General features: G+C 48.8%; 1 protein-coding gene across 1 annotated transcript in view; it reads left to right on the forward strand.

The window, feature by feature from the left end:
- Window positions 1-12,384, forward strand: part of ADAM19 (ADAM metallopeptidase domain 19) — an 81,775-nt gene extending 69,391 nt beyond the window's left edge. Inside the window, exons 16-23 of the mRNA XM_030328443.1 lie at window positions 1,156-1,360; window positions 2,351-2,428; window positions 2,568-2,676; window positions 3,740-3,884; window positions 4,703-4,787; window positions 5,108-5,332; window positions 7,829-7,981; window positions 8,749-12,384. Of these exons, the coding sequence (XP_030184303.1) occupies window positions 1,156-1,360; window positions 2,351-2,428; window positions 2,568-2,676; window positions 3,740-3,884; window positions 4,703-4,787; window positions 5,108-5,332; window positions 7,829-7,981; window positions 8,749-8,802 (1,054 nt within the window). The 3' untranslated portion in view covers window positions 8,803-12,384. The remainder of the gene's footprint in view (window positions 1-1,155; window positions 1,361-2,350; window positions 2,429-2,567; window positions 2,677-3,739; window positions 3,885-4,702; window positions 4,788-5,107; window positions 5,333-7,828; window positions 7,982-8,748) is intronic.
- The last annotated feature ends 524 nt before the right edge of the window (window positions 12,385-12,908 follow it).

Below are 12,908 nucleotides of genomic sequence, written 5' to 3' on the forward strand. Positions count from 1 at the left end.
ATACCATTCAGCCTAAGGAAGTCAAAGGGAGGGTATCAATGGCAGTGCTTCCTAGAAAGCTGATCAGACTTCCTTTTGGGTCCTTCTTACAGTTGAGCAGGGAATCAGCTCTCTTGGGTCATTTCTGTGGAATGCTAATTATACCCTCATCTGAATACCCTGTCATTCATTTCCTTCCTTCCTTCCTTCCTTCCTTCCTTCCTTCCTTCCTTCCACCAACTATCCACCCAATCCTCTATCCATCCATCCATCCATCCATCCATCTGTTGAAGGTTTGCTGTGTGCCAGATACTATGCTGAGTACATGGAACTTTTAATAAATGATACTGTATGATAATGGAAATGTGGAGAGAGCCACCCAATCTGGTATTAGTAGGTCAAGGTGGTGTCCCAAGGGAAACTGTGCTTAAGCTGAGATCTGGAGAAATTATCCAGTTGAACAAGATAAGGATTTGTGCTGGTACGAGGGAGAGCACTGGTGGGAAAAGCAGCTGATAACTTTGTTATAGTTCAAGTACAATGTTGGGGTACAGTGGAGAGGGAGCTACTGAGAAACAAACCTGGACAGTTGAGCAGGGGGACCAGATCATGAAAAGCCTTGAATGCATGACTAGGGGAATTTGGACTTTAGCTTGAGAGGAGTTTGGAAATTAGACACCAGTGGAGGCAAGGCTGAAAGCAGGGAGATCAGTTTCTTGCTGTCCAGGTGACAAAAGGATGGAGGTGTGATTTGGGGTAAATATATATGAGGGAGGATTGACAGGGCTTGGGAATTACTTGAATGCAGGAGTGAGGGAGAATGGGGAGTGGGGATGACACCAGGCTTCTGGCTGTAGCTCCTGGGTGCAGGGGGGTGGGTGGAGCATAAGGGGCAGGTTGCTCAGGTAAGGCTGTTGTCCTTGCAGTAAAGAGGACTTCCCAAGGCCAGCTCTCTGGCACAGATCTGCTTGGGGACAAGGATCTAATTTTCTATCCTTAGTCTAAGTTCACATGAGATCTCTCCTGCTGGGTCCCTAGGGCACACTCGTTGCTCCTCGGCCCCTCCCCTATCCACGCCTGCTCTCCTGAGCAATGAAAGATTGAAGCTCTTCTGTCCCCCAGTTCTTCCCCTCCTCTGATTCTACCTCCTTCCCTCCCCCTCTCTCTTGGGCTCAGAGATGCCAAGTGTGGGAAGATCCAGTGTCAGAGCTCTGAGGCCCGGCCCCTGGAGTCCAATGCAGTGCCCATTGACACCACCATCATCTTGAACGGGAGGCAGATCCGATGCCGGGGCACCCATGTCTACCGTGGTCCTGAGGAGGAGGGGGACATGCTGGACCCGGGCCTGGTGATGACCGGGACCAAGTGTGGCTACAACCATGTGAGTCCCAGTCTCACTCAAGGGAGAGGGGAGTGACTGAGAGATGTGAGCTCTGGAGGAAAGGTGCCCGGGCTCAAATCCCAGCTTCCCAGCCTCTCTGTGTCTCCATGGCTTCCATTATAAGACATGTCAGTAATAGCATGGCCCACCCCAGAGAACTGTTGTAAGGATTAAATGAGATAATCCCTGTAAACCACTTAGAAGGGCTAGCTGTTATCACTTTTGTCCTCATCATGAATTATTATATGACTTAAGAAATGGACTAGACTCTAGTCTAGGAGCCTTGGGAAGATAAAGGCACCTATCTCAGAGTTAACTGAGAAGGAAATTAGAAAAAACACGTGAAGCATTTATTTGGTATAGCACAGAGTAGACTGCTGTCACCATCATTATTTTTAAGGACAATATTAAAATTAATGCATATTAATATACACATAAGTAATTAACATACAACCAACATATTAATATAGAATGTAATAACATCTATTTGTTATATTAAATATAATGTCTTTTTTTTTTTTAATCTTTTTTTTTTTTTTCAACGTTTATTTATTTTTGGGACAGAGAGAGACAGAGCATGAACGGGGGAGGGGCAGAGAGAGAGGGAGACACAGAATCAGAAACAGGCTCCAGGCTCTGAGCCATCAGCCCAGAGCCCGACGCGGGGCTCGAACTCCCAGACCGTGAGATCGTGACCTGGCTGAAGTCGGACGCTTAACCGACTGCGCCACCCAGGCGCCCCTAAATATAATGTCTTAATAATATAATGTTTATTATTTTCTCCCTCATCACAAAATTAATAGCAGAATTTAGTTAACTATCATCCCGTCCTTGGTTTTTAGGTCATTTTCAATTTTTCAGTGTAATAAATAACCTGAAGTGAGTTGCATTTTCGAGTCCCATATGTCCTAAGTGTAAAACCCCCATCTCCTGATTGCTAACCAGTGTCCCTTCTATGGCACTGACAGTTTGGTTTCCTCCTCAATACAGATTTGCTTCGAGGGGCAGTGCAGGAACACCTCCTTCTTTGAAACGGAAGGCTGTGGGAAGAAGTGCAATGGCCATGGGGTGCGTGTGCCCCGGGGGGATTCCGGGGTTCCCCTGCACTGATGTCCACTGGAGCGGGGCGGGGGGGGGGGGGGGGCAGGCCCTAGGGGAGGCCGGACCTCTCCAGGGTGCTGACACCTGTGCCCTTCCCTCGCTTCAGGTTTGCAACAACAACCAGAACTGCCACTGCTTCCGAGGCTGGGCCCCACCCTTCTGCAACACCCCCGGCCAAGGGGGCAGCATCGACAGTGGGCCCATGCCCCCTGAGAGTGAGTGCCTGGCCTGCTCAGAGCCTCTGCCCATTTTTGTGAGGTTGGGTGGGTGGCCTGTTGTAGAGAAAGAATGAGTCAGCTCCATTATCCTGATTTTGTAGACGAAGGAACACAAAAGAAGGGCCAAGTGGGAGAGTGGCTGAGGCTGGCAGCCTGCCGTGGGGCTCATGTCAGTTGCTCTTTCTCTATCATTTCTACTGAGGAGGGCAACACTGCTTGGTTGAAAGAGAGATTGAGACAGATCAGAGGTTATTGAATGATCTCATCTAGTTTTGGATAGTGGAGTGACAACCTGTCCTTCTCAGCCACATAAAAACAATCATGAACCTGGGGCACATTATAATGGTTCAGATTCCCTGAATGAACAAGCTTCAAATGGAGAAACAGACAACCAGAAAAATGTACTACAGTTTTTAGTGTAAACCACAGAGATTCTAGCCCTTTGGTTTCCAAGCTTTTTTTTTTTTTTTTTTTAATACCAAAGTACTTTTGTGTGAACAGAATCTCTTAGAGAAGAAACTCTAGTTTATAAAACAGACAAAAGTAGTGTGTCTGTACATTTAAATTTTACATTTAAATGCACATTGTACATTTAAATTTGTAATTTGTGACAGTTGAGGCAGCTTTGATGAAACCAAATATAAAATTGTGGATTATCCATGAGACTTTTAGTCCTAGGTTGGTCTCAGCCTCTCAGCATTTGGGGTTGGTTGCTTTGTGTCCAGAAAAACCATGATTCAGGCTAAAAGCTAGTGGTAAATAATAATAGAACTTGAACTCCTTGCCTCAAAAGGAACTTTTCAATTAAACAGAAGTGTCTGAAGAAGCTTCACTATGAGGTCTGCACAAAGCAAGTTGACCTGGCTGTTTAAGCTAATATTAGCAGTTTCCTAGGGGTACATAATGTGTGTGTGTTTATTATACTTCTTAAGTTAAAATAAATAATACAAATTAAGTGCAAATAAAATATCTGAAGAAGAATCAGGAATACAGTGTTTGAATTCCACTGCTGCAGCCCAAATAGCTTCTAAATTTCTAATTCGGGTTCTCTTTCTGGAAGGTGCTGGTCCTGTGATAGCTGGAGTGTTCACGGCCATATTTGTGCTGGCATTCCTTATGCTGATGTACCACTACTGTAAACAGAACAACAAACTGGGCCAGCTCAAGCCTCTAGCCCTCCCTTCCAAGTTGAGGCAACAGTTCAGGTATGATGGGGTGCCATGAAGGACTTGGGTCCATTGATGGACCATAAAGCTTTCTGTAAGCAGAACCGGGTAAAAACAACTGGTGATAGTGGGTCTAAATCAGGGAAGGCAAATGAGCAGTACATGCCGCCATCTTCCCTTCTGCCTTGCTTCACCAATGTGGCAAACATTACTAATTGATCTTACTCTAAGTATTCTCTACTGGTTGTCACTTCAGAATCCTTTTCATCAGACTGCCCCTAACCAGTTCAAGTTGAAATGTAAAATGAAATCTGTTTGCCATCTTTTTTGTAATTGATTTGATTTCCATTTTAAAGAGCAGGAAACTGAGGCAATACAGGTGGACTAACCTAAGTCAGTCCCTGGGGTGGGGGGGGGGCTGGATATCGACTCAAGACAAAGGCTTTCTTTTCCTCCCAGTGATTCATTCCTTTGGATCCTGGGGATGTGTACTTTTTGAGTCCCCTATTAAATTATACTTTTCATGGAAGGATTTAAAATCCCAAGTCTTTCTGGATCTATGCCTGAAGGGAATTGGTTGATGGCTGGTGACATCCTTGTGTCTCCTTGAGGGAGCAAGTTCTTAAAAGCGTAAAGAGAAGGTGATGAGGAAAACTCTGTTTTGTAAGGGGCAACTCTTTACGTGAGAGTTCTCCACTGGCCACACAGTGTCTCCATATGTAGGGAGTCTTCACTTCTCCAGAGAAGACTTGGGGAGATTTAGCTGCTTGCTGGACCATTCTGAGCCAGAGGGAACTCAGGCAGTGACCCTTGATAAACATTTCCCCTTTTCCTTCTCCCCCATTCCTTGTTACCAGTTGTCCCTTCAGGGTGTCTCAGAACAGTGGAACTGGCCATGCTAACCCAACGTTTAAGTTGCAGACTCCCCAGGGCAAGCGAAAGGTAAGGGCTCTGTACCATTGAATTTTGCCGCTTTTCCTTTATCCCTCAGTACCCTGCTGGATTTTCCTAAGGCTCTGTGGGCCTGTGGGATTGGTAAAAAAGCCAAACTTGGCTTGAGAGAGATTCAGTTGGTTCCGACATCCCCTAATGACTTTAAAGATTGTACCTGACCTCTGGGAACCTGGAGATTTGGCAGGTCAGCATGTCCTTCCTCTGGTCTCTGGTCTTCTCAGTGAGACACACAGGGACACCCTTCCTTGAGTTTTTTCAGTATCTTGAGGGCTCCTGTTTCTCAGACATTCCTTGTCTTATGCATACAGGTGACCAACACCCCTGAAACCCCACGGAAGCCCTCCCAACCTCCTCCTCGGCCCCCTCCAGACTATCTTCATGGTGGATCCCCACCAGCACCATTGCCAACGCACCTCAGCAGGGCTGCTAGGAGCTCCCCAGGGGCCGGGTCCCAAGTAGAGAGGAAAGAGTCATCCAGGAGGCCTCCTCCCAGCCGGCCAGTTCCCCCGGCACCAAATTGCATCCTCTCCCAGGTAAGCAGATTCTCAGCAATGCTGTTTTCAAGGCCACCGGCAGCAAGGAATGACAGAGGCTGTGAAGATGGAGCTCACTGAGTCATGAGTGGCCACTTCCCCTGCATCCTGGTGAATGCAGGGGCACACAGAGGGTGAGAGAGGTGACCTTGGGGAAGTTTACTCCCCAGGAAGCCCCTGAACTGCAGAGGATTTCCTTCCTGGTTGGCTTGTTTTCTGACACGCCACTACCTACCCAGTGCCCTCAATGAACTTCTTTCAGTTTGCTGTGCTTTTTCTCTCCTCTAGGCCTTTGGGAATGCTTTGTCTTCTGACTGGCACACTCTTTCCTCCTTTTGCATGGCCAGCCCTGTTCATCCTCAGATCTCCTCCTACTTGTCACTCCCCCCTCCCCAGAAGCCCTCTCTGACCCCCAAGCCTGAGTTTCGTGCCCCTGTACCTCTCTTATCACAGTACTTATTCCACCAAATTGAGCTTTCCACTAGTCGGGAAGTCTTACTGAGGGATGCTAATTCGAGGGCAGTCAGGGACAGAGGCCCCTGGAAGGTGTGAGTCATCCTGCCAGCAGCCTGTTCACCTGGCCTGTCTGTGCCTGTCTTGCAGGAGTTCCCACGGCATAGGCACAAATCTTTCCCAGGCAGTGTCCCAGCACGGTACCTTCCAGAGCTGTCCTATGTGTTCTGGTGTGACCCTTCAAGTGGGGCAGAGGACCTGTTTATTTTCCTTCTGGGACTGCTTTCCTTGGGCTTCACTGGGACCCCGGGTGACCCCATCCGTGGGTTTGGCACCAGCTCTGGGAGGTTCCCTGGGACACAGGGCAGGATCACAGTTCGGCAGAGTTGAGAGCATCAGCTTTGGGTCGCCAATGATGTGAATCTGCCTGTCTCCCATTTTTCTCATCTGAGTCAAGGGTGGGATGGAAAATATCCATGCAGAAAGGGAGGGGAAGGACAGGCAGCAAGAGGAGAGGGAAGAAGGGAGAAGAGCAAGAGGTCAGAAATGATGAGCAGAGGCGGCAAGTGCATTCATCAGCTGGAGAGACCCTGAGTCCCACTGACCCCCTGAGCAAGGGCTTAAACAGCAGAAAGTTATTTTCCCACAGTTCTGGAGGCTAGAAATCCCAAGATCGGGGGTCTGTAGGGTTGGTTGTTTCTGGTCTGCAGATGACTCCCTTCTCCCTTGCCCTCTATTGGTCCTTCCTTTGGGCCCCAATGTCTCTGTGTCCAAATTTCCTCTTCTCACAAGGACACCAGTCAGATTGGATTAGGTCCCATACTAACAGCTTCATTTTAACTTAATTGCCTCTTTAAAGTTCCTGTTTCCAAATATAGTCACATTCTGAGGTCCTGGGGCTTACGGCTGCAACATATGAATTTGTAAGTGGAAGAGCCAGGCTTCAAATCAGGGTCTGACTCCAAACCCTTCACCACCCTGTGTGCCAGGTCCTGGCTTAGGCCCTGGGATCCCCCGAGCTGAAGGGAACATCATCTTGTCTTGGGGGCATTCGCAGTCCAGATCTCAGCTGCACCATTCCTAGCTAGGTAATCACTCTGGAGGTCTCTAGGGACCACCCTTCAAGAGGTAGTGGTGAAACTTTGTAGCCTCCTCTATGCCCTACAAATATTTAGGAGCTTCTAATCTATACCAGGCCCTGGTGGGCAAAACAGATGCCATCCGTGCCTCCCAGGGCCCATATTCTGCTAGGGAAGAGACTCAGACATGTGTAGTTACAGTGGTGATCAATGCTATAAAGGAGAGGTCCAGGGTGCTCAGAAGGAATTACAGCAAGAGTTGATCTACTCTAAGAAATCTAGGAAAGTTTCCCTGAGGAGGTGACATTTGAAGTGAGAGCTGAAGGATGAGCAGGAGTTGGCAGACCGTGAGGGTTGAGAGAGGAGAGAGTTTTCCTGGCCCAAGGACCTGCTGATAGGAGGTTTTATGATGGCAGAGAGTCCCGCAGAAGGAAGGAGCATCAAGGTCATGGCTCTGGGGCCTGAGGAGTTAGATGAGGCTAGAGAATCAGGAGGGGCCAGACTGTGCCACAGGCTTTGGTCAAGGCTTTGCTCTGCATTCCATGGGAAGGGGGCAGTGGTGGGGGCATGGTGACATGATCCACTTTGCCTTTATAAGGATTCCCTTTGGGCTACCTTTAGGCAGGAGGGGAGTGCAGTGCCTGGGAGGGGCCTGTAGATGCTTCTGGGGCTGTTAATCTTCTATTTCATGCCCCAGGTAGGGATTATAAAAGTGTGCTCACTTTGTGATTATTCATCCAGTTGTATATTTATGATTCACATTTTTGTATGTATATTACACTTCCACTTTACAAAACTGGTTTAAGAAAATGAAAGGTTTAGTATTTAAAAAAATTAAAAAAAAATAAGACCATAAAGTATATCCTTTTTTTCTCAACTGATTTTGATCTGTAATATATCGGGAGCATTTTCTTTCAAACAGGCCCCTCCGGCCTTTGAGTAAGACTTGTGACTTTCTCCCCAGGATGTTTCTAGGCCGCGGCCGCCGCAGAAGGCACTGCCGGCTAACCCTGTGCCAGGCCGTAAGAGCCTCCCCAGGCCAGGTGGCGCCTCCATGCTGCGGCCCACTGCCACTACCCCTCTTCAGTCCCGGCCTCTGGCAGCACCTGTCCCAAAGGTGAGTCTGTGGAAACCCTCAAGGTATAAGCTGGAGTCAGAGGGCTCCAAGAGGCAAGAATGTGGTTGAGAAAACAGACCAATTCATGCTCCTTTTTGCAGGGATGAATTTCCAGAGCAAAAGCCAAGGACCAAACCTTAGTGTTCCCTGGTGCCTGCCTGACTATCCGTTAAATTAGGGTTAGAGTTTTTTTTCCTTCATATGAAAGGTGATGCTTAGGAGTCTGAACTGTGGTGCCTTCAAACCTGGATCTGCAACTGGCCAGCCGAATAGCCCTGAGCAAATCATTCTTGAGTCTCAGCTTCCTTCTCTGGAAAGAGGCAATAAGAAGCAGCAGTAGTCTGCCCCATCAGGCTGCTGTGAAGGTCAAGGCAGTTAGTTTATATACACTGCTGGCTAGTGAAAGGCTATTTACAAATGGCCCATCTTCTTCCCTCTCCCCTGGGGCTGACATGTTCTCAGGCTGCCAGTCCTGGAAGTTGGGGCAGAGGGGAGGAGGCGAGGAAGCTGGCCGACTGCCCTCTGTTCCCACCAGGCCTGGGAAATGTGTAAACTGAACTGCAGCTCAGGTTGGGGGCACCACCTCACCTCTCACTGGAGGGTTGATAGTCTGGACGCACAGGCACGGCGACACATTTCTACGGGAAACCATTCCAGCTGATGGTCTATCCTCCTGACCTGTCAAAAGCAAGAGGACAGATCCCGTTGACCCCATTGGTCAACATTTAGCTGATCTCTCTCTCCCTCCCCTTTCTTTGTTTCCACAGTTTCCTGAATACAGATCACAGAGGGCTGGGGGGATGATTGGCCCGAAGATCTAACCCCTCTAAAGGGGTTTCTGCCTTTCCTTGAGGACTCTGAACCCCACCTCATCCCAAAGGATCCGTGGTCATGGAACCTGGAAAAAGCATGTCTGGCCACCTCCAAGCTCCTCCTCCCCTCTTTCCTTCCTCCCAGAACCACCACATCTCCAAAAATCTCCTTCTTGACTCAGTGCCTCCTTGGCTTCCTGGGAGGCCCAGAGAGACTACTGTCCAGTGGCATCAAAATGTTGTTTTGTGCAATATACTGCCCCAGGGAAGGGAGGAGAGAACACAGATGAAGACAAATGGAAGCTTCTCCTCCAACCTCCCTTGGGTTGGCCTGTCACCTCAGAGGTGCCAGTGGGGATGGTCTGGGCTGTATGACCATACAGGCCCAGCTGGGAAAAGTCCTGTTCAGCCCTTCAGCCCACGACTTGGCTTGGAGAAGCCATTCATCCACATCCTGTGGTGGAGGGAATACATGAGAGCTTTCCATTTCTTCTATCTCTCTTGAAGGTCCCAGGCTTGACAGAGGCTGGGCAGTTACTCATCCCTTTTAGCTCTGAGATTGAGAGGGGTCAGGCCAGCCTCTACCGTGGCCCTGTCCAGGGCCTGGTCGAGGCCACCACTCCTGGCTCTGTGGCCACATGTGAGCAAGTGAAGTCTGCTCCCCTCCCACCCCTCTAAACCCCCACCTCCCCTTATTCACACGGGTCGCCCTGACTCCAACAGGTACTATTTGTGGGCAGTATAGACAGCAGAGGGAGCACCAGGCTTGGGCCTCCTCTGAGCCAATGCCAAAGGTTGTGGCTCTCACCTCGGGATCATTCTTGGTTGCCTTTTGTTTCCTTGTCTTAATAAGTGCCCGGCGCTTTTGATTTCTCCCTTCAGAAATTTCTCCTTCCCCACTCAGATCTACCTAAGGTGTGGTGCTGCGGTGAGTGGGTCTTCAGCAGTCCCAGCCTCCCAGAGACCTGGTGCTTGTGAGTTACAAGTGAGGGTCCTGCTGCAAGGGTTGGCCACTGGATTTCCTATGTGGTTCTCACGGCTCTTGACCAGAGGACACTCAGGCCATGGCTGTGGGGGTCGAAGCCTTTTTTTCCCATTGGGTTTTGTGACCTCAGCAGAGTGAGGGTGTCTTACCCTCTACTCCCTGGTGGAAATCTAAGTAAGGTCCTCAGGGAGGGCAGCAAAGGGGGCAGAACCCCAGCCTATCCCTAGGTCTGGTTACAGATTAGAGTCACGGTTGTTGCCCTCTGAGCAAAGAGCTGACCTGTCCCTAGAGATCTGTAGAGAAGTAGCAGTCGGCAGTCTTGATGGAACAGAGTCAGAGCTGGAGCCACCAGGCTTTTTATCATCCACTTCCTCATGTTCTTTCTTCTGGTTACTGCCTTTATCTGACTTTTATAGAAAGAACTCGGAGCAGCTGGGAAAATGCCACTGCATTGGGTACTGCCCTCCCCAGAGCAGGAAAGGAAGGCTTTGTGGTGCTCTGCTAAATTGGACAATTTGTCACTGGAGATGTTCTCTGGTGGCGGTCTCCACCCCCAGAAGGGTGCTGTGTTGTCCTCACCTCCTGCAGTGAGCCGTTGTTCACGCTTGAAAACCTCAATACAAGGAAGAAGCTTGAGCTTTTACTCCCCAGCCACCAACCCAGGGCCCCCTTACAGTTCTCTGCACACAACAGGTGCTCGATATGTGTTCTCGGGTTTTAGACAAGTGGGAGATTTGGAATGTACCCCTGGGGACACACATGAGGTAGATTTAGAAAGATCTCAGGAAAATGAGTTTCCTTTCCCTCAGGTAGTCTGATATTCATGCGTCTGTCTCCCAGACAAGGGCCCTGGTTGATCCCCATAGCCAGTTTCCACCTTCCTTGCTGCCTGATTAGGTCAGGGGACAGCCTTCCATGTAATTGTGCTACTCCAAATGTCCCAGGCCTCAAGGTTGGGTCCCAGAAAAGTAAAGGTGAAAACACCCTGGCAAAAAAAAAAAAAAGTCACCCTTATGCCCACCTGCATGCTTCACAGACGTTCCTGTGGTATGTCTAGCTTTTTTCCCACATACCAGGAGGTCGAAGGCTCTGAAGTGAAAATGCCACAGCCATTGTGGCTGCATGAGCCTTTTGAACCTGAAATCCACTCTCCCTGGAGCCATACCAGAAAGAGTCCTGGGTTGTGTTTTCTTTTTTTTCTGTTTTTGTTTTCCGTTATTTTAATACCACCTCTATCCCATAAAATTGTACTGTGAACTGGAAGAAGGTTGAATTTTTTATATTTGATGGAGACTTTTGGTGGCCGGTTCTATTTACTGTTTCACTTCTGGCTGTGTCCAGGGACTGGGAGTCACCGTATTGGCAGGCTGAGCAGGCTGCCCAAGAGTGAGACTGACCACTGCGTGCTCTCTTTTCCTTCCTGTGCCCCTGTGCTGCTTTGAGGTGACAAATAAAAACAAATATGGCCTTAGGTTAAAAGGGATTTTATTTGAAAGGATTACTGCAAGACAAGGAAAGGGAACTTGCCTTCGGGGCAGGGTGCTGGCAGTGGGGGGAATGCTCAAGTGAGCTCTTGTAAGATCTGCAAGTATCTCAAAGCTCATAAAGGGGCCTTTTATTTGATAGGATGGAGTGGATGTGACTAGAAAGAACTGCAGTTGGAGCATCCTTGCACTCAGCCTCCTTGTGGGGGGCCGCTACAGAAGGGCCGCAGGTTGGCTCAGGCTAAGGGTGGGCCCAAGTTCAGAGTCTGGTGGGGAGACGAGCCTAGCTAAAGCCGGTAGAGTTAACCAGTCCTTTGTTCAGATGGAGCTGTATGGAAATCTTTTTAAAAGCTAACTTAACCTGCCAGTTTTACAGCCCTGTAAATGTTTTTCTTAAGAACCTGGGAGCCATCTCTGAAAAGTAAACCTCAAGGGATCGCAAGGGAGCTAGCATCTCCATCCGCCTGTCTCAGTGGGAGTTTTACCCAGGAACCGACATGCTGTCGGTTGTTTTTAGCGTTGTTTACGTCTCCCTGTAAAAGCCCTTTTCTGCCCCAGCTCTGAGATGCCTGCAGATCCTATAGTATTGTGAGAGCCCCTTCTCCATACTGCAGTAGCTCCTTGCTGTCTCTTGCCATAATCCTTTTGAATAAAACCTCCCCTTACCTATGTCCAAATTTGTTCTTTTTTGGCAAAGGGTATGGAAGACTTGTGTATTTTAAATGGGGGACCAGCTCTAAAGTCAGGATTGTGTTAAATGTGTATATGACAGCTCTGCTGGCCACCCAAGAAAGCCAAGGGAACGCCAACTGGAAAGGTGCCCCATCCCTAGGGAAGCTTGCTAAGAGGGGTTCTGCAGAATCCAAGCCAGTGTCCCCAGAGCCACCCTTCTGCTCATCCTCTCACACCATCCGCTGTGTGTACGTCTGTGTCTGGGATCTAGGGCATGTGAATTTTCTTTTTATTTGGAGATTGTTCATGGAAAACAGATCCTCTTCTCTCTTGTCCACCTATTAATTGTTTACAATATTTGTACATCTATGCAAAATACTTGAATGGGCCATGGTGCCTTTTCCCCCCCTTGTTTGTATTTAATTAAAATAAATTGTCATTCGAAATGTCTGCTTTGGCAGTTCTTTTTTGTTGGTGTTAATCTCCCACTGCTCAGCCTGGATAGGGTACATCTCATGAGGACTCCTGAGAAGAGTTCCCACAGAGACCACCAGTCCATCTGTGAGGCCACAATGAAAGACCCAAAGCCACAGCAAAGGGTTTTCCCATGACCAGTTGAGAAGGGCTGCTTACCTTTGTACCTGGACACAGGCTAGTCTAGTTTAATTAGGTTTGGGGTCACTAGAGGCACGAAAGAATGATCCTGGGATTGTCTGCTGTGTTTCTCCTCAGGCTACACTATTGTGCTTGGAGACAGCGAGGACCCTTGGTCAGCCTCCTCATCTTATTGCTAGGTAACACGCACTTCCAAATGGGGAGAGTCTTGCTCAAGGTCTGTTGGGCTGGGTGGGCAGGTGCAGAGCCAAGGCTAGGGTTGAGTATGCTTTCTGATTCCAGAGCCCTATGTGATAACAACTGCCATCCATTAGTGCCCCTGAGTCTGCAGAAAGATCCCACCCTTATTCTCTCATTTG

The sequence above is a fragment of the Lynx canadensis genome, chromosome A1, assembly GCF_007474595.2.
Source record: "Lynx canadensis isolate LIC74 chromosome A1, mLynCan4.pri.v2, whole genome shotgun sequence".
Classification (NCBI taxonomy): domain Eukaryota; kingdom Metazoa; phylum Chordata; class Mammalia; order Carnivora; family Felidae; genus Lynx; species Lynx canadensis.